Source organism: Podarcis raffonei, chromosome 12 (genome assembly GCF_027172205.1).
Source record: "Podarcis raffonei isolate rPodRaf1 chromosome 12, rPodRaf1.pri, whole genome shotgun sequence".
Classification (NCBI taxonomy): Eukaryota; Metazoa; Chordata; class Lepidosauria; order Squamata; family Lacertidae; genus Podarcis; species Podarcis raffonei.
The window spans coordinates 1,519,283-1,545,533 of record NC_070613.1 but is presented as its reverse complement, the minus strand read 5'-3'; the positions used below and the strand labels follow the sequence as shown (position 1 = coordinate 1,545,533).

At 44.7% G+C, this 26,251-nt stretch overlaps 2 protein-coding genes across 2 annotated transcripts; both read left to right on the top strand.

Moving 5' to 3' along the window:
• Positions 1 to 1,787: 1,787 nt before the first annotated feature.
• Positions 1,788 to 7,832, top strand: LOC128424295 (zinc finger protein with KRAB and SCAN domains 8-like). Its single transcript, XM_053410314.1, has 6 exons — positions 1,788 to 3,256; positions 3,529 to 3,610; positions 4,228 to 4,310; positions 4,963 to 5,143; positions 5,927 to 6,031; positions 6,913 to 7,832. Exons 1-6 carry the CDS (start codon positions 2,843 to 2,845, stop codon positions 7,632 to 7,634), a joined length of 1,587 nt encoding a protein of 528 aa, XP_053266289.1. The 5' UTR covers positions 1,788 to 2,842; the 3' UTR covers positions 7,635 to 7,832.
• Positions 7,833 to 13,484: 5,652 nt separating this feature from the next.
• Positions 13,485 to 22,071, top strand: LOC128424294 (zinc finger protein 3-like). Its single transcript, XM_053410313.1, has 5 exons — positions 13,485 to 14,622; positions 14,817 to 14,898; positions 15,178 to 15,260; positions 16,451 to 16,577; positions 18,957 to 22,071. Exons 1-5 carry the CDS (start codon positions 14,206 to 14,208, stop codon positions 19,856 to 19,858), a joined length of 1,611 nt encoding a protein of 536 aa, XP_053266288.1. The 5' UTR covers positions 13,485 to 14,205; the 3' UTR covers positions 19,859 to 22,071.
• Positions 22,072 to 26,251: the final 4,180 nt, after the last annotated feature.

Below are 26,251 nucleotides of genomic sequence, written 5' to 3'. Positions count from 1 at the left end.
TTTCACATGTACTGCTCTCAAGCCAGGTGTCCCCCATCTTGTATTTGTGCCTCTCATTTTTTTTGCCCAAGTGCAATACTTTACATTTTTCCCTGTTAAAATTCATCTTGTTTGTTTTGGCCCAGTTCTGCAATCTGTCAAGGTCGTTTTGAAGTGTGATCCTGTCCTCTGGAGTGTTAGCCACCCCTCCCAGTTTGGTGTCATCTGCAAATTTGATCAGGATGCCCTTGAGTCCATCATCCAAGTCGTTGATAAAGATGTTGAATAAGACCGGGCCCAAGACAGAACCCTGTGGCACCCCACTAGTCACTCTTCTCCAGGATGAAGAGGAACCATTGATGAGCACCCTTTGGGTTCGGTCAGTCAGCCAGTTACAAATCCACTGAGTGGTAGCATAGTCAAGACCGCATTTTACCAGCTTCTTTACAAGAATATCATGGGGCACCTTGTCAAATGCCTTGCTGAAATCAAGGTAGGCTACATCCACTGCGTTCCCTTCATCTACCAGGCTTGTAATTCTGTCAAAAAACGAGATCAATTTGTCTGACATGACTTATTTTTCAGAAATCCATGCTGACTTTTGGTGATCACAGCATTCCTTTCTAGGTGCTCACAGACTGTTTGCTTAATGATCTGCTCCAGAATCTTCCCTGGTATTGATGTCAGACTGACTGGGCAGTAATTATTTGGGTCCTCTCTTTTCCCCTTTTTGAAAATAGGGACAACATTTGCCCTCCTCCAGTCTGCCGGGACTTCGCCTGTTCTCCAGGAATTCTCAAAGATGACTGCCAGTGGTTCTGAGATCACATCTGCCAGTTCTTTTAATACTCTTGGATGCAGTTCATCTGGCCCTGGAGACTTGAATACATCTAAACTAGCCAAGTATTCTTGTACTATCTCCTTAGTTATTCTGGGCTGTGTTTCCTCTGCTGAATCCTTTGCTCCAAATTCTTCAGGTCGGGCATTGTTTTCTTTATCGGAGAAGACTGAGGCAAAGAAGGCATTGAGGACTTCAGCCCTTTCTGTGTCCCCTGTTTGCATTTCACCATCTTCTCCTCTGAGTGACCCCACTGTTTCTTTGTTCTTCCTTTTGCTACGAACATACCCATAAAAGCCTTTTTTGTTGCTTTTAACCTCTCTAGCAAGCCTGAGTTCATTCTGTGCTTTAGCTTTTCTGACTTTGTGTCTACACGTGCTGGCTATTTGTTTGAATTCCTCTTTGGTGGTTTCCCCCCTTTTCCATTTTTTGTACACATCCTTTTTTAATCTTAACTCAGTTAAAAGTTCTTTAGATAACCACCTTGGCTTCTTTAGGCACATTCCATGTTTCCGTCTCATTGGTATTGCCTGAAGTTGTGCTTTTACTATCTCCCTCTTAACAAACTCCCAGCCATCGTGAACTCCCTTTCCTTTTAGTATTACTCTCCATGGGATCTCACCCAGCACTTCCCTAAGTTTTATGAAGTCGGCTTTCTTAAAGTCAAGAAATTGAGTCCTAGTATGCTTGGCTGCTCCTTTCCGCTGTATAGTAAACTTCAGAAGAGCATGATCACTCGCGCCTAATGATCCTTCCACTTCTACCCCACTAACCAGGTCATCAACATTGGTTAGGACCAGATCTAAAATGGCTGTTCCTCTTGTTGCTTCTTCCACTTTCTGGACAATGAAGTTCTGGACAATGAAGGGTCCCTTTACCTTTAGACAGGGCTGTCTTCAGATGTCTTTTAAAGATAGGATAGCTGCTTATTTCCTTCACATCTGAAGGGAGGGCATTCCACAGGGCGGGCGCCACTACCAAGAGGGCCCTCTGCCTGGTTCCCTGTAACCTCACTTCTCACAATGAGGGAACCGCCAGAAGGCCCTCGGCGCTAGACCTCAGTGTCCGGGCTGAACGATGGGGGAGCTGATGGGTCTCAAGTCTACAGTGATGCAAAGATGGGGTTCAGCATGCTGAGTGGACAACACCGAGAGGGGGTCCAAAGGTCCAGTGGGGGGCAGATGGGGCTCCTCGACCCAGAAAGGGAACCCAGTTAGGAGAAGGAAAACTCTGATCCTGAACCCCCTTCAGGAGAAGAAAAGATTGAGGAGTAAACCTTCCACAAACCCAGAGTGGATTCCCTAAGGCGGTTGGGTGGCGCTTTGTACGCCACCTTCCAGCACCTCCTGCAGTCACTTTGGTGCTGCTCACAAAGAAAATTGACTTCCCCCCCAGAGGTGCACTCCATTGTTAATCCTTCAATTTGACATTTACTGGTAAATTTAGATCAACCAGGTGAACCAAAATGCCGATGGGGTGCTTGTGCTTACCTACGCCAAAATCTCAAAGGCTTTATTTTCCCCACACTTGATGCTTTATGTTATTGCTGTTGTTGTTATTATTAATATTATTAGAATTATACAATCGTAGGATTGTAGAGTTGGAAGGGATACCAAGGGCTGTCTAGTCTAAGGTTACCAGACGTCCCCGTTTCCCAGGGACAGTCCCCAGATTTACAAATCAGTCCCCTGACAAAATCCATCTATTTAGTAGGAAGTTGAAAAGTGTCCCTGGTTTCATCGAAAAAAATCTGGTAACCTTAGTCTAGTCCAACCTTTTCGGTGCAGAATCCAACTACTACTACACTGATTACCCAGGGCAGATTAAAATTCAGTATTAATAAGAATTAAACCAAGACTCATCCACGCCTGCCCAAGCAACATTTTTCTTCTCCTGACAGTGTGTCAATCTTACAACAATGTATTTGTTTTGTAGTATTTTCTAGCACCTCTCATGAGGACAGACAGAACTTGGCAGAAGACCAAGGGTTCCTTCTGATCTCTTGGAAGCTTCCTGAGAGCCCAGATGGATGAGCAATACTCAGCTGGCCCTGAAGCAGGAAGAGGCCATGTCATCAAAACTGAGAGCAGTGGGGGATTCTGGGAAAACTCTGTGAAGAAGATCCTGGGAGAGGAGGACATTCTCCGCTCAGATGTGCAGAGCCAGCAGCTCAGGCAGTTCTGCTACCAGGAGGCCGAAGGACCCCGAGAGGTTTGCAGCCGACTCTACTGCCTTTTCCGTCAGTGGTTGAAGCCAGAACGGCGTACTAAAGCCGAGATGCTGGACCTGGTGATCTTGGAGCAGTTCCTGGCTGTCCTTCCACCGGAGATGGAGAGCTGGGTGAGGGAATGTGGAGCAGAGACCAGTTCCCAGGCGGTGGCCCTGGCCGAAGGATTCCTCCTGAGTCAGGCAGAGGAGAGGAAGCAGGCAGAGCAGCAGGTGAGAGAGACTTTCCTCTGGATACTCCCAGAGAGCTCCGAATATGAGGGAGAGTATTCCAAAATTCTAAGCTAATGGCTCTTCTTTTTTGGAAAGCGTTCAAGGAATGATATCTGATACCCCTAAATTGTTTGCTTCTGCCTTTCCTTTTCTAACCCTTCTCCTCATTCTCTGTTTGGAATCCTTGTTGAGGTTCCTGCTTTGCAGGGGGTTGGACAAGATGGCCCTTGGAATCCCTTCCACTCTAACATTCTATGATTCTTTTATTTCAGGGAAAGGATCTGTTTGCAGAAATGGGCCGGTATTCCTCTGAGGCAGAGAGAACTCCGTTGGACATCAAAGAGAGGCCACAGGGTATGCAGGATTGAGTTGTTTTTCTGTTTGGTCACATTCCGTGAATCCTGAAACTCATCCAGGGGTTCCTTGAATCTTCTTGGGGGAAAGCCCCAAGGAAGGGAAGACGCTAAAATACGAAATGGGTACAAACATCCAAATGCACTCTGCGGGTTAGGCTTTTTCTAAGGCCCATCTGTCGTTAGAGCTGCACTGCTTCACCTCTGAGAGAAGCATGCTGTCAGCAATGAGTTGTGAGTGCTAGCGAAGATAGTCCGGGAATCCAGCCATATTTACAGGAGTTATTGCCTCTTTGAAGCTATGTACAAGCAGTTCAAAAGTCCGTCTGATTCATGGCGGGTCAGTTGTCCCAACTAAAGTTCCTTTCGGTTTTCCCCAGCATAGCCACTTCCTAAGCCCAGCCCCCCTCCTTCCTCTCTGACAAGAGTGGCTTGACCCAGGAAGTGCCTCCCCCCTCTCAGATTCATTACCTCCTGACAGCCCTTCGTCACCTTTCTTGTCCGAGGAAGAGCTTATTAAAGGAGGGTTTTCCCGGTAGCCCATTCTCTCCCCCTTCTCTGCCTCCAGTTCCCTGACACATGCACACCTGGCTTCACACGTACCTTTGTCTCTTGCAGGTGACAGAAGGATGTTGGCAAGACCTCCTCATTCATCTCTTCATGGGGGAGGAGAAGAAGCAGCCGCTGTGGAACCAGATCAGGTAGCAGGAATGAGCATATTGTGGAAAGAGGCTGATGGGTGGGGTAGTCGGGGTGCCTCTGGGCCCAAGCAAATCTCACTCTTCCTCCACTTTGTTTCTGGCCAAGCTGCCCTGAACAAAGACCAAATAGGCCTTTCTAGAAGATCAGGGTGCTGAAAATAAGGAACAGCTGCCTTGCCTCAACTAGCCTTACTGTTGCTTGCATTATTTCTCGGTCACCGTTTTCTTTATTTATTGTTGAATACTATAATAGGCTTCTAAGCAGTTGAGAAACCATAAAAACAGTAGCCAAGATTCACCTTCAGGGCTTTCCTAGGTCTCCTTTTGCTTCCCATTTGCCCCCTGAAGAACAGCACACAGAGAGTACAGAGGGGATCCTCCCCCCCCCCCAGCAAATTGGAAACCTTGTGCCAAGAGAATTATTTGAGGAACACCATGTTCAGTTCCACCCATTTACAACAAAATTAATACTCACCATTGAAAGACACAATAGAAGAATTCATTTAAAATATAAAAATAATAATCCATAACTAAAATGTGCAGCAAATCAATTCCTTTAAAACAACACAGCCATTAACAGGCAGAAAACACCAGATCAATGTCTAGTCGATCATCTTTACGCTATATGAGGACATTTCCCTTTTTCTTTTAGGGTTCAGTGCGCTTTGAAGATATCACTGTTCCTTTCACAGATGAGGAGTGGGTGTTGCTGGATCCTGAACAGAAAGCTCTGCATAAGGAAGTCATGGAGCAGAATCGTGAGATGATGGACTTGTCGGGATTTCGGTCCCTACGAGCTGCACGAGCTGCCAGAAAGCAGCAAAAGCTAAAAGGTTGTTGTTTACATCAGGTGTAGCTGACCGGGGAAAAGGAAGTCTGAGGCAATTCTCAGACTGTCCTCAGTGTAACCGGGGCGGAGTTACACTTCTTTCTTCCGCTCCTGGACTGGAGCAGTGTTGAGTCGGAGAACTCTAGGCTGGACTGCTCAGGACGAACTGCCTTTTCTTCTGATTTTGCTCAGGAGAAATTGGTGTGCTTTTCTCATAAGAGACAAGTCACCTAATTATCGGTCTCTCTGGACTAAAGGAGGATTCCTGGATGGTAGCCAGAGAGTGACCACCGGACTAATCGCCCCGGAGTGCTTTGGGATGCTGGCAATGCTCCCGGGAGGGCGATCTTCCAACAGGACTTTCTCGGTAAAGCTCCCTGTTGAATCATAATACAGTCATACCTTGTGTTGCGTACGTTTGGGATAAGCACGCCCACCGCCCGGAAGTGTTTCCGGAGCGTGCGTGACCCAGATGCGCGGAACACTTATGCACATGCGCAGAAGCGCCCAAATCGCGCTGCTTCTGGGTTTTTTTGTTTTGTTTTCGTGTGTTCGCGTTACGCACACCCGTGTTACGTAGCATGATCCAGAACGGATCGCATACGTAACACGGGGTTCCACTGTATCTGTTCTGAAATGTAATATGTATATCTCTATGTGACAAGCCTCTAATATTTTTATGGAGCTCAACAGTGATACCTACAACATCTGTGACTCTTAACACCCGTACAAAACATTTTGAATAGGGATCTATCTACTGTTTCATCTGTGACTATTCTTTCTCCAGGTAAAAGAAAAATCCTTCCTAAGATGCCACTGGAAGGAGTTTTTTATTTTGTTTCGCCTACGGCAGACCAACACGGCTACCTACCTGTAACTATTCTTCCTCCAGGTATTATTACTACTATTGCTATTATTCTTTTTATTTCAGATTAAAGAAACCTCATAGCAGTTTACAAACTAGTTAAAAGTCAAATAAAACAATCCAGAATAAAACAGTACATCAGAAAGTCAGCCTAGTCTGAACTGCCAAGGCCTTTCCAAATGTAGGCTTTAGACTTGTTAGTTTCTCCAGTAGTTTCTCCTAGGCTCTTTTGATGTTGCATCTGTCCATTTTTTGTGGACCAATGAGGCTACTGACCTTGGAGATGAAGCGGATTCAATGATAGGGCCAAGTATAATCTTATCTGAGAAAAGAGCCAGGTTTTCTAATTTCAGGATCTCATAAATATCATCCAAGCTAATGAACCCTTTAGTAAGACCTCACAGATAACTCCCTTCAGTTCTTCCCTTATGAAAAGCACTCGTTGTTAGCATTTCACCCCTCCCTTCTGGGAGAATCGTATGATCTGGTGGTCAGAGAGAAGGGGGAGGGAACTGTGTCTTCCTGACTCTGAGCCTCATGTTTAGGGAGTGTGATTTCATCTCTGCTGTAGATAAGATGTGTGAGTAAGAAGCTATACCACACAGTCTGTATATTCTGTAAGTAATTCTGTAGCTTGTAGAAATCAAGAAGAACTGCTTCAAAACTCTTGCAGCCCCATCTACGTTTCTTGAACCTCTGACGGTGGTGCTCATAAGGCACAGTTGTGAGTCCAGGTTTCCGGATTATGCTGAAGGTGTTCCAGTCTTCCTGCCTAGCCCAGTCGGGGTGCATATCGGGTTCCAGACGTGGACAAATCCTGGCATCAATCCACACTCATTAGCATTGTTCAAGCATTGAGGGCTAAATTTCCTCCTGAGGCTCTGATCTGGTTTTTCTCTTTGTTGCAGGTGGTGATCAATTAGAAATGAAAAACAAGGGAGAAGCCGGGGAGAAACTATATCGGTGTTTGGAATGTGGAAGGAGATTCAGTCAGGAATCCCAACTCATGTCCCATCAAAGAATCCACACTGGGCCCAAACCCTATCAGTGCTTGGAATGCGGAAATACCTATAGTCACAGAAGCACTCTCATTGCTCATCAAAGAATTCATACAGGACAGAAACCTTATCGGTGCTGGGACTGTGGAAAGGGTTTCAATCAGAGGGCCAATCTCGTGGCACATCGAAGACTTCATACTGGGGAGAAACCCTATCACTGCCAGGACTGTGGGAAATGTTTCAGTCAGAGGAACAGTCTCGTGGTACATCGAAGAACTCATACTGGGGAGAAATCCTATCAGTGCTTGGAATGTGGGAAGTGCTTCAGTCACAGCTTCACTCTCACTTGCCATCAAAAAACTCATACTGGGGAGAAATCCTATCAGTGCTTGGAATGTGGAAGGAGCTTCAGTCAGAAGTCCGGTCTCACTTCCCATCAAAGAACCCATACTGGGGAGAAACCCTATCAGTGCTTGGAATGTGGGATGAGGTTCAATCGGAAGGGCAGTCTCACTGCCCATCAAAGAATTCATACTGGGGAGAAACCATATCAGTGCTTGGAATGTGGAAGGAGCTTCAGTCAGAACTCCACTCTCATTACCCATCAAAGAAGTCATTGTGGGAAAAACTAACAATGATTGGAATATGTACTGAGCTTCAGTCAGAGCTCCTCTCTCACTTCCCATGAAATAATTTACACGGGGGGAAACCTTATCAGCTTCAAATACAGAAAGAATTCCGCAATCTCACTGCCCACCAGTGAACTCACAATCAGGAGAAGCCATAACCATGGCTGTGTACAGAACTAAATTTTAGGGGACTTTACTTAATAGGTACCGTATTTTTCGTTCTATAAGATGCACCAGACCATAAGACGCACCTAGTTTTTGGAGGAGGAAAACAGGAAAAAAATATATTCTGAATCTCAGAAGCCAGAACAACAAGAGGGATAGCTGCGCAGCGAAAGCAGCAATCCCTCTTGCTGTTCTGGCTTCTGGGATAGCTACGCAGCCTGCATTCACTCCATAAGACGCACACACATTTCCCCTTACTTTTTAGGAGGGAAAAAGTGAGTCTTATAGAGCAAAAAATATGGTAGATGAGGGTCGCAACCGTGTTTTTGACCTTTGGGGACCCAGCACAGAAGTCGACCGTGTCTTTAAGGACCATGGAGTATAGGTATGCCAATAATAAGGGCAATAAAAGCAATTTTTAACAATCAGACGGCAAATTTGATTATAAATAATGAGTTGACTGAATATTTTCCAATCCAAAAGGGGACTAGGCAGGGATGCCCTCTCTCCCCTTCATTCTTTATACTTACCTTGGAGGTTTTGAATGAGGTAATAAGGGAGGGATGGAATAAAATTAGGAAGAAACTCATATAAACTTAGAGCCTTCGCTGATGACATGCTGATAATGGTAGACGAACCAGTATATAGTATACAAGAATTAATGGCAAGGATAGACAATTTTGGGAGAGTGGCGGGGCTCAAAGTAAACAAAGAAAAAACTAAGGTCATGGTTAAAAATTTGGGTGAACAGAGGAAAAAATTAATACAAGAGAGGAATAGTCTTCAAATTGTAAAAAAAGCAAAATATCTTGGAATTCAAATAATGAAAAATATTAAATTATTTGAAGAGAATTACAATAACATTTGGAAAGGAATCAAAAAGCAATTGGACATTTGGCAAAGATTAAAATTATCACTTTGGGGCAGGATTTCTACGATAAAAATGATTGTATTACCGAAATTGTTATTTTTATTTCAAATGCTCCCAATAACCAGTAATTACCAGATATTTGAAGGATGGAGGAAGGATATTACACAGTTTGTTTGGCAAGGAAAGAAGCCAAGGATAAAGTATAAAATATTAACAGATTCCAAAGAAAGGGGGGAGAGAGAGTTTGGATTACCTAATTTGAAACTTTATTATTTTGCAGCCAGTTTCGGGTGGATTAAGGATTGGATTTTGCTGAGGAATGCGGAGATCTTATATATTGAGGGGTGGAACAACCGATTTGGTTGGCACTTATATTTGGCATATGGTAAAGTGTTAAATAATAAAGATTTCTTAAATTATATAATAAGAAGGCCCGTATATAAAGTTTGGGAAAGTCATCGTTGGTTACTTGAACCGAAAACACCCTGGTGGGTTTCACCACCAGAGGTGATAGGAATTAAAAAATTGAACATGGGAAAGGTCTGGCCAACCTACCATGAGTTAGTAACAAAAGAACAAGGTATTTTAAAATTAAGAGCATATGAAGAAATTAAAGAGCATTGCAGTAGTTGGCTCCATTATCATCAGATGGGAAATTTGTTTAAAGAGGATAAAAAACAGGGTTTTGAACAGGGGATCTCAAAGTTACAAAAGGAATTATTACAATCGGATAAAAAGATAATATCAAGAATGTACCATTTATTATGGGAGTGGGATCTAAAAGATGAAGTCATAAAGGAATCAACAATAAAATGGGCGCATGACCTGGGCAAAACAATAGACCTAGAAAACTGGGAAAGATTATGGATCCAAGATATAAACTTTACCGCTTGCTACCTGATAAGAGAAAATATGAAAATGTGCCACTGGTGGTATGTTACACCAGTGAAACTGGCCAAAATATGTAAAAATTATTCAAACAAATATTGGAGATGCAATGCAGAAGTGGGAACCCTAATTCACATGTGGGGGTGTAGGCTAATAAAACAGTTTTGGATAAGGATTCATGAAGAATTGGGGGGGGGAATTAAGATTACAATTCATAAAAAATCAGAAGTGACTATTATTGCGACTACTAACAGATGATATTCCTAAAAACAAGAAGAATATATTCTTATATGGAACAGCGGCAGCAAGATTATTGGTTGCAAAAAACTGGAAAACAATAGTACCAGAGCTATCAGAATGGAGATCCAAAATTTGTGAATTCATGAGCATGGCAAAATAAACAGTGTCAGTGAGAGGAGGCTTCACTCAGAAGGTCAATAAAGAATGGGAATGTGTTGAAACATATATGGAAAGGGTTGGAAAGGTAAGCTTATTATTAGTAAAAAATAGTAACTATATCGCAAGGTAAATGAATAAAAATAAGAAAAATTAGTTTATTAAAGGAATTTAAATAGAACAGCAGAATAATATAAGAACAACAAGATTGCATATAGGTGAGGGAAGTAGGGAGGAGGGTGAAGAAATATTAAAGATTAAAATAATATAGGGTGTAGTATGGGTTTGTTTGCTGATTTGTGTGTTTATCTTTGTATGCTTTGTTATGGTTATCAATAAAGTTATTTTAAAAAATAAAAAAGGACTATGGAGTACACACCCAGGGCCCAACACTTCTTCACACTACTATGCTACTACATTAGCCAATGACCTTCTTCATGCCATGCCTGGTTGAGGGTCAAGCACGATTTGGCCCCACTGATGAAGTTACCATCTATCAGCATAGCTGTCAACCGTCCCTTATTTGGCGGGAAACTCCCTTATCCCAGCGCCAAGTCCCGCTGCTGTCCCTTATTGATGATGTCCCTTAAATTTCCCAGGTTTCAAAGGATGCAGCTCCTCTCCCTCCCTCCCTGCCGGCCAGGGAGGAGGGAGGCTCCAACTGTGTTGCTTGGCTGCCCGGCCCACCCCCCTCCGGCCTCCTCTCACCAGCCTCAGCCCCCGGGAGCCCCTCTCCGCCGGGACTGGCAGGAGCCTCGGGCCCTTCTGCCGCCATCACCCTCGCGGCCGCCAAACTGAGCGTCTCTGCCTGGGGCCTCCCCTCTGCCTGTCGTTGCCGCCACCGCTCCCGCTAGGCCGTACTGCCAAAGGACCCGGATGAGATGGGCAGCCTGGAGCAGCCTATGAATTGCTGAGGAGCCTTGAGAAAGCAGTTCAGAGAGAGGAGGCAGAGGCAGAGGTGCAGGCAGGTGTTCCAAGGGCTAACCATAGCGGGGGAAAGCGGAGGAAGAACCGCAAGCGCTTCTCCCACAGATTTGTAGTGGTAGACTAGCATAGATGATCTGATCTGTGGGTTTACTCCCCCCCCCTTCCTCCCGCCCCGCCTGATGGAACTGAGAACTGCAGATGGAGCACGAGAGAAAAGATACAGAACTGCAGCAGCATCTTCATAGCTTGGACTTCGTTTTGCGCGAAAAGTGGTTGCTGCTTGTAGTTATTTAATTGCAGTGTTTCATCGGCTGGTGTCTTGAGCAGCAACCTCTGGAAACAAAGGGCTAAAAACCGGCGCTGCTCTCCCAAATTATCTGCTCCCTTTTAACTTCGTATTTTAGCTGGTTGACTAAAATCCCTTATTTTGGCTGCTTGTCCCTTATTTTCAAGGCTGCTGGTCCCTTATTTTCAAATCTGTATGTTGACAGCTATGTCTATCAGTGGAGCACTGCTATAATTGGTCTCACAAATGTAGTGTAATGAACTGACTCTTCTGTCAATATAAATATCACTGAAATATACTCAGAGTCGCAAAGTGATTTCATGCTCTTTATTCAGCTCATAGTGGTGAGGAGGAATGAATGAAAGTCCCCTCAAGGTATCTGCTTTATATACATTATTTACACAATGGGCTGCACATGATTGGCTAATTCTGGAATTCTACTGTAAGCCAATCAGGTTGTGGATTCACTTATATCTGGAGCATGATTGGGTGGTTCCTGCCAACCAATCATACTGCTGCATTGTTCTAGGACCAATCAGACTGCTGCATTCTGAATCCTATTGTTCTAGGACCAATCAGACTGCTGCCTTTTGGATCCTATTGTTCTAGGACCAATCAGACTGCTGCAGTTTGGATCCTATTCAACTCAGTACATAACAATCACCTTAGAAAACTCAGAGCCCCAGAAATGGGGGGGGGGGGTATTGAATACAGTACTAGGGATCCCTGCTACCCACATGCGTTTTGCACAATAACAATTGGACAAATGGTTGTGAGACCAATACTGAAATCCATGAGGCTTCACTCTCTTCTTAAAGCCTCTCACAGCAGTTTGCACTGCAATGCAGGAAGCAAAAGGGACACGGGTGGCGCTGTGGGTTAATCCACAGAGCCTAGGACTTGCTGATCAGACGGGTTGGCGGTTCGAATCCCTGCAATGATGGGGTGAGCTCCCGTTGCTCTGTCCCTGCTCCTGCCAACCCAGCAGTTCAAAAGCACCTCAAAGTGCAAGTAGATCAATAGGTACCGCTCCGGTGGGAAGGTAAAGGGCGTTTCCGTGTGCTGCTCTGGTTCGCCAGAAGCGGCTTAGTCATGCTGGTCACATGACCCGGAAGCTGCACGCCGGCTGCCTCAGCCAATAAAGCGAGATGAGCACCGCAACCCCAGAGTCAGTCACGACTGGACCTAATGGTCGGGGGTCCCTTTACCTTTTTACAGGATGTATAAGACAGCACAGCCTGTATTAGGTATCCATTCTGGGCACTTGGGATTTGCTACCTGTGCTCCTTTTACCGATAGCCAGACCAGTCTTTCAAGTGAGCATAAAAAGGTTTACTTATAGGAATCTTGTGTCCTTCAAAGCAGTGCAAAGGTAAAGGGACCCCTGACCATTACGTCCAGTCGTGTCTGACTCGGGGGTTGCGAACTTAAAAATGGAAAGCGTAATGCTGGTGGTCAACAAAAATGGTTTAAAGACTTAAGGCAAATCTTTAAAATGTAGTATAAGCACCAACAATTGGGAAACACTGGCCTGCGGGCGCTCCATTGGAGAACAGCCTTTGCCAAAGGTGTCCTGGGCTTGGAAGACGCTCGAACTCAGGACAAAAGGGAGAAAGGTGCTAAGAGGAAGGCACGTTGGCAAATCCACACTGTGATCAGCTCCCACCAATGTCCCCACTGTGGAAGGAGGTGGGGATCCAGAATTGGCCTCCACAGTCACTTACAGACTCACTGTTAAAACAGTGTTTGTGGAAGACAATCTTACTGGGCTAGGAGGGATCGCCAAAGAAGACGTGTGAATAATAACTTATTATGATGACTACGGGGCTGCGCTTCTGGAGAGAGCCGGCTCCGGCTTCGCGCATTCGCCTCTCGCGGGGCAACCTGCGCGGGAGGGATTCTTCCTGCGCTCGGCTTTTTGAGGGTTAAAAGAAACTGAGCTGGATTCCTAGAGAGGCCGGGAGAGAGGGGGGGCGAGGCGAGCCGGTCCTCCAGAGCAGAATTCCCCCCCCCCCTTTCCCAGTCTCTTCCTGCGAGAGGAGAGGGGGCTCGCTTTTGTCTTCGGGATCCGGTGAGTCTCGTCTCTCTTCCCCCTGAGGGTGCAGTGGGGAGGAGGGGGCTGCAGGGGTGCATGGGGGTCCTGCTCAGCTCAGGAAGAGGGGGACCCCCAAGTCAGGGAGCAGAGAGTCCTACTGCCCCCAAAGCCAGAGAGAGGACGAGGAGGGAAGGAGGTCTGCAACTCTATCCATGCCCCTTTGGAGAGGGGGCTTGGGGTCGGGGGGGGGGAGCGGCATGCCAGGAAACCCCAGTCAGATGGATGAGCCCAGTCTCGATATCGGGGGGGGGGCTGGCCTGATCCTGCAGGGCTCCTCTCCTCTTCTGATGCTGAGTTCCTGCAGATGCAAGCGAGCCTTCCTTTGCACTTCCCTTACAATCAAAGCTCCCCCTCCCCCATCCTCAGATAGGACAGGGGTCTTATCCAGACTCCTGACTGGCACATGTGCACCTATTCAGACCTGCAGGCCCTACATGCTCAGAGGATCTTTTGAGATTGAACAGGAAGCCTTGTCGAGAACCTTGGCTCCCTGCACTGCAAGGGAAATGGACTGGGTGGCGCTGGGCATCCCTGACACTGGAGGTGTCTAGACCCTGGTACAAGTTCCTCACTTGTCCATCATGGTTCGACTTCATTCCTTGACTGCAATTACTGAAAGTCAGGAGCAACCAGGCTGATTCATCTCACAGAAATCCCTTCAGTTGCCTTCACATTTTGCTTGGGAAGTGTCCTTCTACGTGGGCTAGAGGCTGACTTCTCCTCCTTCCTTTTCTCAAATAAAAGAAAATTCAGTGTCTGGGCTGTGGAGCAGTCCAGCCCTTGTTTCTGGACTCATCTAATCTTGCTCAATGAACCTTTGTCTTCTGCTGATCACGACAATGCATTGCTTTGTAGGACTTCCTAGCACCTCTACTTAGGACAGACAGAACGGGGCAGAAGACCAAGGGGCTCCTTCCGATCTCTTGGGGGATTCCTGACAGCCCAGATGGATGAGCAAGACTCAGCTGGCCCTGAAGTGGGAAGAGGCCATGACATCCAAACTGGGAGCAGTGGGGGATTCTGGGAAAACTCTGTGAAGAAGATCCTGGGAGAGGAGGACACTCTCCGCTCAGTTGTACAGAGCCAGCAGCTCAGGCAGTTCTGCTACCAGGAGGCCAAAGGACCCCGAGAGATTTGCAGCCGACTCTACCACCTTTACTGTCAGTGGCTGAAGCCAGAAAAGCACACGAAAGCTGAGATGCTGGACCTGGTGATCTTGGAGCAGTTCCTGGCTGTCCTTCCGCCAGAGCTGGAGAGCTGGGTGAGGGAATGTGGAGCGGAGACCAGTTCGCAGGCGGTGGCCCTGGCCGAAGGATTCCTCCTGAGTCAGGCAGAGGAGAGGAAGCAGGCAGAGAGAAAGCAGGTGAGAGAGACTTAACTCTGGATATTCCCAAGGGGCAGGAGGGACAGTATCCTGAAATTCTTTCCTAATGGTTCATCCTTTCTTTTTTTGGAAAGCAAGCAATGAGATCTGATAGCCCTGAAGTGTTTGCTTCTGCCATTCCTATTGTAATACCTATTTTCATTCCCTGTTTTGAATCCTTGTTGCTCCTTCAGGGAAAGTTTCTGTTAGCAGAAATGGGTCCATATTTGCCTGAGGCAGAGAGGACGCCGTTGGACACCAGAGAGAGGCTGCTGGGTAAGGAGCCTTTTTGGTCTCTTTTTGGTCTCTCTTTTTGGTCTCATTCTATTAATATGGAAACTAATCTTTGGGTTTTCATCTTTGGGGTGGGTGGAGACAGTTGAGGCCAAGAGGAGGGGAGATGTATTTTTACACAAATAAAATATGAAATGGGACCAAATGTCCAAATGCACTCATCACGTAAGACTTTTTCTAATGCCTGTCTTAGAGATGGACAGCTGAACCTCTGAGAGAAGCATGCAGGAATGTCTTCCCACTTACCTTTGTGTCTTGCAGGTGACAGAAGGATGCCAGCAAGACCTCCTCATCCTTCTTTTCTTGGTGGTGGAGCAGAAGCAGCAGCTGTGGAACCAGATCAGGTCAGAGGAAGGAGCCTTGTGGGGAAGGAGGCCGAGGGGTGGGGCAGCCAGGTGCCTCTGAGCCCAAACAATTTTTTCCCCTCCTCTTGTTCTGTCAAAGCTGCCCTTAACAAAGGCTGAAATGACATTAATAATAAATAATAATAATACATTTTATTTATACCCTGGCCAGAGCCATGCTCAGGGCGGGTAACACCAGTAAAATTACGGTAAAAACATAATGGGGGGGGGACCAATTTAAAATACAGGTTAAAATGCAATTTAAAATGCATCCTCATTTTAAAAGTAGCCCACAGATCAAAACCATAAGGGGAGGGAAACATAAGGGTCAGACTGAGTCCAAACTAAAGGCCAGGCGGAACAGCTGTGTCTTGCAGACCCTGCGGAAAGATGTCAAGTCCTGCAGGGTCTTAGTCTCTTGTGACAGAGCGTTCCACCAAGTCGGGGCCAGTACTGAAAAGGCCCTGGCCCTAGTTGAGACCAATCTAACCTCCTTGCGACCTGGGACCTGTTGTCATTTGTGGACCTTAAGGTCCTCCGCAGGGCATACCAGGAGAGGCGGTCCCGTAGGTACGAGGGTCCTAGGCTGTGTAGGGCTTTAAAGGTCAAAACCAGCACCTTAAACCTGACCCTGTACTCCACAGGGAGCCAGTGCAGTTGGTAAAGCAGTTGGTAAAATTAGTATAATTGATTGCCATTTGTTGCCATTTTCTTCATATGCTTAACAATGAATGCTAAAACAGGTTTCTAAGCAGTAGGCAGACTAGTAAGAGTGGTCAGGATTCACCTACCCGGGTCCATGAGTTGCACAATGGGGCTCCCTGCTCTCCTTCCCACACCTCGGCTGCCATGCACTCCTTAAAGTTAAACTTAAAGGTACCCTTCCACATAACAGCGAGATGAGAGAGAGGATCTTTCCATGTGGCAAATGGGAATGTTTGTGCTAACAAAATGACATGAAGAACACAATGTGAAGTTCCACCCATTTAAACAATGATTAATACCCATCATTAAAATACACGAAAAGAAATTTCCACAGAGACGTCAAAATCAGCATTCGTACTTAAAATGTGCAGCAAAACAATCCCACCCAAACAAGGCAGCCATTAACAGGCATAAAATACCAGAGCAATGTGTAGTAGATAATATTTACGCTGTCTAAGAGGAGAAAATTTCCCTTTTCCTTTTAGGACCCTTTGTCATTTGAAGATGTTGCTGTTCATTTCACAGACGAGGAGTGGGCGTTGCTGGATCCTGACCAGAGAGCTCTGCATAAGGAAGTCATGGAGGAGAATGGTGGGATCCTGGTCTCTCTCAGTAAGGCTCCCTGTTGGATCACAATACAGTGGTACCTCAGTTTAAGAACAGTCCTGTTTACGAACGATTCTGTTTAAGAACTCCGCAAAACCGGAAATAGTGTCCCGGTTTGCAAACTTTACCTTGGCCTAAGAACGGATTCCGAACGGTGGAAGGGCACCGGCGGCGGGAGGCCTCATTAGGGAAAGCACGCCTCGGTTTAAGAATAGTTTTGGTTTAAGAACGGACTTCAGGAGTGGATTAAGTTTGTAAACCGAGGTACCACTGTATTTGTTTTGAAATTCCATACATATATCTATAGGGGAAATCTGCAATATTTTGATGGAGCTGGTTGCACTCACTGAGCAAAAGCTGGCTGTCTTGGAGGAGAAGGGGAGAAAGCGAGGGCTCTGCGACTCCCCCCCAAACCTCCAGGTGAATCTGGAGTCTCCAAGGACACCCCACAGTGCAGAGGATCTTGAACGCGGCTGAGAAAGCTCCATGAAGGATCGGGGGGGGGCGGGTTAAGATGGCAAAGGGGAGCTATGCTCCCTCCAGGACAGAAAGCCCCAGATGTGGACCTAACCGAGTGCTAGCACCCCAGAAAGAAGAGCTGGGTCTGGGAGAAAGAGCCACAGGACCCCCAAAAGTACTTAAGAAAAAGGAAGCCCATCTCGAAAGGGCACTACGGTGCCTGGGGGAAAACTGACTGTGGTTACTGTTGAGAAGAACAGACCTGTTTGTGAGTATGAGAGAAGTGGAAGGGGGGCAAGAAGCAAGAGGGTTGGGAAAGAGAGAGATGAATTTCTAAAGCCCAAACAACTGGAAAATGGAAAGGATAAGAGGTGGAAGAGAGGATTGGAAAGGCGAGAGTGGAGCGGGGGGGGATAAAAAGACGGTGGCTGTGTGAGTGACTGTCTCGCTAGTGGAAAATAGTGCTAAGGGGGAAAGAAGGGGAACATCTGTGAAGCAGCCCCTTTCTCTCTCTGAAAAAGACCACCCCAGAAAACAAAGATTTCCACTCAAGAAATCTGAGGCTAAAATTAGAGTATAAAATAGACTACAGACAAGAGTGAATGCATGGGGGAAACGTTTTAGAGAGACTGAATAAATAGTGTGGATGTTGAAATACAGCAAGACCTGAATGGACTATTGGACAAATGTGGATTGTGGAACTTGAGTGGACTTTGGCTTGATTCAAACCTTCAAGGGGGCAGGTAACATTAAAACTCTCCTAAGGAAAGAATAAGCCAAAAGAAGACTATAGAATGCAAAGGAGACAAGGCTACAGGCAAGGAGAGAGGAGGACAGAGGAAATAAGAAAAGCAGAGGGCTTAAGACTGGAGAAGGAAGAAAGAAACTTTTTATCAGTTTTGTTGGGCAGGGATTAGTTTATTCTTTCCCTGCTTCCCATTTCTTGATGTCCAGAATTATATTTAAGGGTGATGTTTTGTTTTGTTTTGTTTTTGAAAACTGAAAGGGGGGGGGGAGGATAGAAGCAGTGGTCTGGGAGAAAGAGACCAGAGGAGTGGTCATATCATGGCTTTTGATAATGTGTCCTGGGTTTTCCTGACAAGACACCCTAGAATGCCATGGAGAGATGGACTGGAAAGTCCGAGGATAAGAGATAATGATGAATACGATATGATGCGCATATGACTTGTAAAAATGCATTAAAATAAATAAATGATGGTGCTCAGCAGGGCCACCTCCAGCACCTCTGATTCCGACATCCCTACAGCTCACCTTGAATGGAGGCGCATCTCCTGGCTTGTCTGCAAATATTCTTCCTCCATTCCTTTTATTTTATTTTATTTTATAATAATATTTATTAAAATTTCAAAGGAAATACAAGAATGTAAAAAAGAAAAAAAGAAAAGAAAAAGGAGACAAAAAATACAAAATACAGAAAAATAAAAATAGTTAAAAACAAATCAGTCTTTCCATATCCTTTCTTTCATCTGCCTATTTCCCTGACTTCCTCACACCTCCCTCCATTCCTTTTAAAAAACAATGATGAAGCTGGTCTGAACTGCCCCAGCATTTTTAAATGTAGGCTTTGCAGTGGTAAGAGAAGTAATTTCTGTCGGGATTTATGCTTTCGTTTTTGCTTCTGTCTGTTTTTGGTTGACCAAAGGGACGACTGACGTTGGAAATTTAGTGGATTCCATGATTGGCCCAAATGAAACACATCCCAGAAAAGAGTCAGGATTTTCAAATCTCAGGTTCCCATAAATATGTCAATTAATTCCAGTCAATAAAGGCAGTGAACCCTGTAGTAGAACCTCACATCGAATTCCCTCCGTCTTTTCCCCTATCACAAGCGTTCATTAGCATTGTTTGATAATTTGGGGCTCCATTTCTTCCTGAGGCTCTAATTAGTTTCTCTCTTCATTGTAGGAGGGAATGAATTGGAAAGGAAGGAGGAGGAAGACCATGACAAAATCTACACAGCAGAGAATCCATATCAATATATGGAGTGTGGCGAGAGCTTCAGTCTGAGCTCCCTTTCCACTTCCCATCAAATAAATCCCATTGGGAAGAAACACTATCAGTGCCTGGAATGTGGAAGGGGCTTCACTCGGAACTCCCGTCTCACGGCCCATCAAAGAATTCATACAGGGGAGAAACCCTATCAGTGCTTGGACTGTGGAAAGAGATTCACTACAAGCACAAGCTTCCATCGACATCAGAGAATTCACTATGAGGATGAAGACTATCAGTGCTTGGAATGTGGAAAAAGGTTCAGATGGAAGGTCAGTCTGACTTCCCATCAAATAATTCACACAGGGGAGAATCCATATCGGTGCTTAGAGTGTGGAAAGAGCTTCAGTCAGAGGGCCCATCTCACGACCCATCAAAGAATTCATACAGGAGAGAAGCCGTATCAGTGTTTGGAATGCGGAAAGAACTTTAATACAAGGCCAAACTACTATCGACATAAAAGTATTCACCGTGAGGAGAAACCATATCAGTGCTCGGAATGTGGAAAGGGGTTCAAGTGGAAGAGTAGTCTTGCTTCCCATCAAAGAATTCATACAGGGGAGAATCCTTATCAATGTTTGGAATGTGGAAAAAGTTTCAGGTGGAAAGACAGCTTCACTTGCCATCAAAGAATTCATACAGGTGAAAATCCCTATCAGTGCTTGGAATGTGGAAAGAGTTTCACTGTGAAGAAAAACCTCACTTGCCATCAAAGAATTCATACAGGCAAGAAACCCTATCAGTGCTTTGGGAACAGCTTCGGTCAGAGCTCCCATCCAGTTTCCCATCAAATAACTCACCGTGTGGAGAAACCATAGCAATTGCTGTGTAGTGATGAATGCTTGGGAGAGACTATGGAAGACAGATTTGAAATTTACTGCATATTATACCTTGAGAGAAAACTATGTGAAAATAATGTATAACACCATATAAACTAGCAAATATGTATAAAAATGTACGTGCCAGAAATGTCAACAGGAGGAAGGGTCATTTTATAATATGTGGTGGTCCTGTGAAAAGGCAAAGTGTTTGGGGGGGATGATATATAATTAACTGAAAAGGATGTTTAATCTGACAGTTCCTTAAAAACCTGAGGTGTTTCTGCTAGAAGCAATGGGGACGGAGGTCGTGAGAAAACTGACCCATTTATTTATGTAGCAACAACAACAGCTAGAACTTTATATGCACAGAGGTGGAAAGAGGAGGGATTACCAACAAAGGAGGAATGGCTTCTGAAACAGAGGGATTATGCTGAAATGATGAAATTAACTGCCAAATTAAGAGGATATAATGAAGTTTTCAAGGAGGATTGGAGACCATTGATGGATTATCTATTAAAGTATCACCCAGACATGAAGCTGTTAGCAGGATTTGAAATATTAATGGATAGGTGAAAGAATTAACAATCCTAGAGTTTAGAAAGTAAAAACTTATGTGCTGTGAAACAACTAATAAAATGGAGCAAAAAACAAACATCAGGAAAGGGAGGCGGGACATCAAGAAGAAAATTCATGGCATAAAAAAATTATATAATGTTGTGAAATACTTTTGGAGATTTAATAAAAAATGCTTTTTTAAAAAACCAGTTGCTATGTAGTAATTAAATTTTAAGAGACTTTAATTAGTATTTGGGTGAGGATTGCAACGGTGTTCTTGTGCTTCGTAGCCCCAGCAGAGAAGTCAGTCTCGCCTCTCAGAGCCATGGGGTGCAAGCCTGGTGCCCAATATTTCTTCACACTACGAATCCAGATCTGCAAGGTGGAAGTCATTGGCCAAGTGTTGAATGTATCAAAATCACTGAGGCCTAATTGGATCCGTAGAATGTTTGGGATCTGGTGGGCGGGGCTTGTGTGTTCTGCTCTGGAACCAGCCCCTCCAGGGGGTTCCGCTAAGAGGGACCAATGGCCTCTTTGTGCTTCTTGCCCCACACAGACTTGCTTCATGCTGTTGTATTTAGTGTTGACTCATGTTAAGCTAATAGTCTGCTAGGACCCCTTGACCCTTTCCCCATATGCCACTGGCAATCCAGATGTTCCCCATCTGATATTTGTGCATCTGGTTCTTCCTGCCTAAGTGCAGAACCTGACATTTGTCCCTATTGAAGTTCACTTTCTTAGTTTGCGGCCAGTTCTCCAACTGGGAGATGTACTGATTCTTTTACAGGTGGTCCCTTTAGATCAGGCATAGGCAAACTCGGCCCTCCAGATGTTTTGGGACTACAATTCCTATCATTCTTGACCACTGGTCCTGTTAGCTAGGGATCATGGGAGCTGTAGTCCCAAAACATCTGGAGGGCCAAGTTTGCCTATGCCTGCTTTAGATATTTCAAAAGATGGCTCTTATATCTGTTCTCGATCTCCTCTTCTCCAGGCTAAACATACCCAGATCCCTCAACTATTCCTCAAGATGCTTGGTTACCAGACCCTTGAGCATCTTGGTGGCCCTACTCTGGACATGTTCCAGTTGGTCAATATTCATCTTGTAGTGCCCAGAACTGGACACAGCATTCACTTTTCTGCTGCTGCATTGGACTGTTGACTCATGTTCAGCTTATGGTCTACAAAGACCCCTGCTACTGGCAAGCCAGGTCTCCCCACCCACCCCCTATATTTGTAATACAGCAGTTCTTATTTACTGAGGTGTGTGTGTGCAATTACTGTCCTCTCCCCTCTCTTCCACACTCTTTTCCTCTTCTGCACAACGAGGCCACCCATCTTAGCCCCAGAAGAGGGAGCACAGAAAGGGCAAGGGTGAGTGGGCAGTGTTGAATGGTCTCTTTAAATCTGAAGGTTCATTATTGTTCCACAAGATGTGTATTTCTTTAAAGGCCAGAGCAAATAACGTGAGCTAGTTTTACAGCTGTGAAGCAGTATAGCAGGTGCTGTTAAGTTGTGGTAATTAAGCTGTTGGGTGTGGTATATTAAAGAGCACCATGTAGTTCTCTCAGTACCCTGGTGGATGGGTCACGCTTATTGATATATTGTAATCTAGTATTAAAGGAGTTTTTGTTATTAAAACCTAGCAAAAGTTATTTTTGCGTTCCTTGTAATGTGTGGTCTCCCCAGCACACCTTCTGTAGCACAACTAATCTGCAAATAGCCAACAGGCAACCCCAGGACTTGCCCCCAGGCACCCAGACTGAGCCAGTTTGGACATCCAGGCCCTGGTTTCACACCATCAACCCCATAAGACGAAGTGTGCCTGCACCTGAGGAAGAGCGCGAAGGGAGACTAGCTTTCCTTTAGGGTCCCGTCCAGTTCTACCACTCTGGGACTCTGTGGCTGAGGAGAAGGGGACTTGGGAGGAGCAAAGCCACCCTATGGGGCGCCTCAGACCCCTTTGCCTGCAAGAGACTGCCTGCCTCTGAACAAACAGGCAGAAATCCACCCGGGGAAGCACCTCCCCTTTCTCTTTACTGTGGCAAAGTAAGCTTTGGGTGCACCACCTACAGTTCTCCCCAACTGCGCTGGGACACAATTCTGTGTGCTCCTGATCAGTCAGGAAATACCAAAGTCTGCAGCCAAGCATATACAGTAGAAGCAAAAAGCAGCTAGTAATCCTGGTCTTTATTGTTGCTACAAGGGTTTGACTTGAGTGGCTAGTGAAGAAGAAGCCCCAAACAAAGGGTTACTCTCTATGTTTGACATATATCTGGAAGCTTGCACTCCAACACAATAATAATAATAATAATAATAATAATAATAATAATAATAATAATAATACCCTGCCCATATGGATGACTGCTGGTTTGTGTCTGTGGGATCCTCTCCCCAGGGAAATTGTATGTTAAAGAAAATTCTGGGTTGAGAGACTACTCAGCAGCCCAGCTCGTCGGGGTACCAGTCCCCCAGGGTCCATGCAGTCAGCAAAAGAAGGAAATTCCAGCCAAGCAATTTGGAGCAAAACAGCAGTCAGTAGACTTAGGTCCTTTCTTGTTGCACAACAGGTTTCAACAGCAGTGAGTGAACCCAGAGCAGGGGTGATACTGACTTTTAAAACTTCCCACCATATTCCAGAATACAGTTCGTTCAGCATCATTGATACATCATTGATACATCACTGACATGTCACCAAAGGGGAGGGGTAGACAGGGGTTACACTAGTTTAACCTTGGCAAACGCCTCTGAAGTCCCACCACCCAAAGTACAATAGAACTTCCTTTGCATGTCTGGACCCCTTGGCAAGTTTGGTGATGGGGTTAGGCTTTCCTTGGCCAACAATCAGCTCAGCAATTGTCACCTCTGGGCATTTCCTGGAGTCCCTATTTTACAAGGGCAAAATAGCGTTGGAATGGAGGAAACTGGCAAAGCAGTTGATTTTACAGTATATGATTTTTAAAGCTAGGTAACTTCCCTGAGCTGTCAAGTTGAAAGGATACATTCAGGCATAATATTTGTAACATTTAAAAACTTTAAAGGTGTGGGGGGGCTGTAATTTCTGTAACATCTTTATGAGTTTGAGTTTGTAATCCTTGTCAGAATACATATTTTTGAATGGATTAGTTTTTGTTACAATTGACTATTGATTCGTGAGTAGGGACCCCTCCCACTACATTGGCCTGAGTTTTTGGTGTGTTTTTTCCAGAGCTCTCCAGGTGGCCTGATCCTGCTTGGCAGCTGCAGCGCAGGTGGAGCCTGGGTTTATTCCTTTCCTTTTTTTGAATCACTTTTATGGGGCTTTATAGATAAGGATCATGGGGATAATAAGGAGACAAATAAATGGACAATCTCTTCTCATGTCATTTGTATATCACAAAAAAGAGCAGAATAAATTTCCAGGAATATTTACAACCTATGGTTCATTATTAGCGGTCAGTGTAGCAATTCCTGGTTAATTAATTGGTTGAAACAGAAAAGGGGGGAACACGGTAGAATTTGTTAACAGAGAACAGTCAGCATCCCAGAGCCAGACGCCTAGTCAGCTGCCCTTGTGGTTCTGCTTGCTGCAGGTGTGAGCAAGAGTCCTTTTCCCTCTTCCATTACCAATGAAGCCCTATAAAGCCTTGGTCTATTTGATGAACTTTCAAGGGGTGTTCAAAGCCGAGGTAATAAATTCTGTTTAAATTTAAATTTAGAGCAACCAGATTGAGCCAAACAGAGATGCAATGGGTGAGTATTCTGGAGGCTGTTTTTTCCTCCCAAGATGCTGTAATGTGTGTATTGTTAGTTGTGCCAAAACAACAACAACAACAAAGCTCTGTGTGTTCCTTGAGGCTTTGTGTTTTACCACCCTTGAGGCTTAATGTTATAGGTGTTCAGGTTGTTCTGGTTGTGGTTATTACTCGTATTCCTACATTTATTACCCGAGGTGGGTTATAACCATTTTAAAATGCCATATTAAAAAGAGTTACAACAAATGTCATTCACAGGAATAGGATGCAGGGCTCTAGTGTATTTGCTCTTATTTTTAATGATTATAGTTTAGTAATTCTTTATTGTAGTGGTTAAGCGTAAACTGTTTAATATCTTCTGATACTTAATTATACAGTTTACTGTTATATTCTAATGGATTATTGAATATTGCTTTATTTTATATAAGTTGTTTATTTTAAAGTTATGGTTTTATTAACTTTTTGGTATTGGGTCAGATTGCTATTGGGGTGTGTGATCTTTGCTGGTTTTTTGCTGTTTCTTCTGCTTGTAAACTGCCTTGAGTATAGTAATATAGAAAAGCAGTATACAAATTAAAAGTGAAAATGAAATAAAACAAAATGAATGGGGGAGGAGGAGATCTCCAAGACAGGAAACAAAGGATCCTGCCCCTGGTAGCTATTTGTGATAAAAATATATATGCCATACGCAAATAATTGAATATAAATCTTAACTTGACAGGCTGGCAACAGATGACCACAACGTAACTGGCTGTGTTTAACTATATGAATTTTTTATACATCATATAAACATAGCTCTTTTCACATTATCTAATTGAGTAGAATAATAATAATGATAATAAATTTTATTTATACCCTGCCCTCCCGGGCCAGAGCCGTGCTCAGGGTGGCTAATACCAGTAAAATTACAGTAAAATCATAATAGGGGAAAAAACCCAATTTAAAATACAGGTTAAAATGCAATTTAAAATGCAGCCTCATTTTAAAAGTAACCCATAAATCAAAACCATAAGGGGAGGGAAACATAAGTGTCAGACTGGGTCCAAACCAAAGGCCAGGCGGAACAGCTCTGTCTTGCAGGCCCTGCGGAAAGATGTCAAGTCCCGCAGGGCCCTAGTCTCTTGGGACAGAGCGTTCCACCAAGTCGGGGCTAGTACTGAAAAGGCCCTGGCCCTAGTTGAGACCAATCTAACCACCTTGCAACCTGGGACGTCCAAAATGTTGTCATTTGTGGACCTTAAGGTCCTCTGCGGGGCATACCAGGAGAGGTGGTCCTGTAGGTATGAGGGTCCTAGGCTGCGTAGGGCTTTAAAGGTCAAAACCAGCAGCTTAAACCTGACCCTGTACTCCACTGGGAGCCAGTGCAGTTGGTAAAGCACCGGGGGAATGTGATCCCGCAGCGAGGACCCCGTAAGGAGTCTCGCCACGGCATTCTGCAGCCGCTGGAGTTTCTGGGTCAGTCTCAAGGGCAGCCCCACGTAGAGCGAGTTACAATAATCAAGCCTGGAAGCGAAGCAATTAAAGTCCAACATTTAGAACAGGAAATACAAATAGATCAGTTCTTATATACATAATGTCCAAATAGAAGTTTTTGTGTTCCACGTATTTACAAATTATTTAGTTTTTTTAAACATAATGTCCAAATAGAAGCTTTTTGTGTTCCATGTATGTCTTTGCGAATACAAATGTCAAATGCAACAACTTTAAGGAGCAGTACTTGCAAAAGATGAACTTTTCTTTGTAATGTTCCACATCTGCCTTTGCAAAGTACAGTTGTTGTATGCAGCTGCTGTTTCTAGTTACAGGTGGCACCAATCTACAGCAAAGTTTTTTTTCTCTTAAAGTGACCCCCTTGAAACCACCATATTCAACGTCGATTTTTAAGATTATCAATGGTTTATCAAGATGTTAAGAATAGCTCATAGAAAACAACTATAATCTATTTCTGTATTTAAACCTGAGAGATGCAAAGAATCGAGCAGGAAAATAAATCTGGTTTCTTTCTGCATAAGAATCTTTTTGGCTTGTTCTACAGGTCCTTGATATGCCCAGATCACAAAGAATGGTAAATATTCATCTGAATGTGACGCTTGAATAAAAT

Coding starts and splice junctions, on each gene's coding strand:
- LOC128424294 (XM_053410313.1), top strand. CDS start 14,206: ATGGATGAGCAAGACTCAGCTGGCCCTGAAGTGGGAAGAGGCCATGAC. Junction 14,623..14,816: donor AGCAGGCAGAGAGAAAGCAG/GTGAGAGAGACT, acceptor TTGCTCCTTCAG/GGAAAGTTTCTGTTAGCAGA. Junction 16,578..18,956: donor TGGGATCCTGGTCTCTCTCA/GTAAGGCTCCCT, acceptor TCTTCATTGTAG/GAGGGAATGAATTGGAAAGG.
- LOC128424295 (XM_053410314.1), top strand. CDS start 2,843: ATGGATGAGCAATACTCAGCTGGCCCTGAAGCAGGAAGAGGCCATGTC. Junction 3,611..4,227: donor CATCAAAGAGAGGCCACAGG/GTATGCAGGATT, acceptor TGTCTCTTGCAG/GTGACAGAAGGATGTTGGCA. Junction 5,144..5,926: donor AAAGCAGCAAAAGCTAAAAG/GTTGTTGTTTAC, acceptor TTCTTTCTCCAG/GTAAAAGAAAAATCCTTCCT.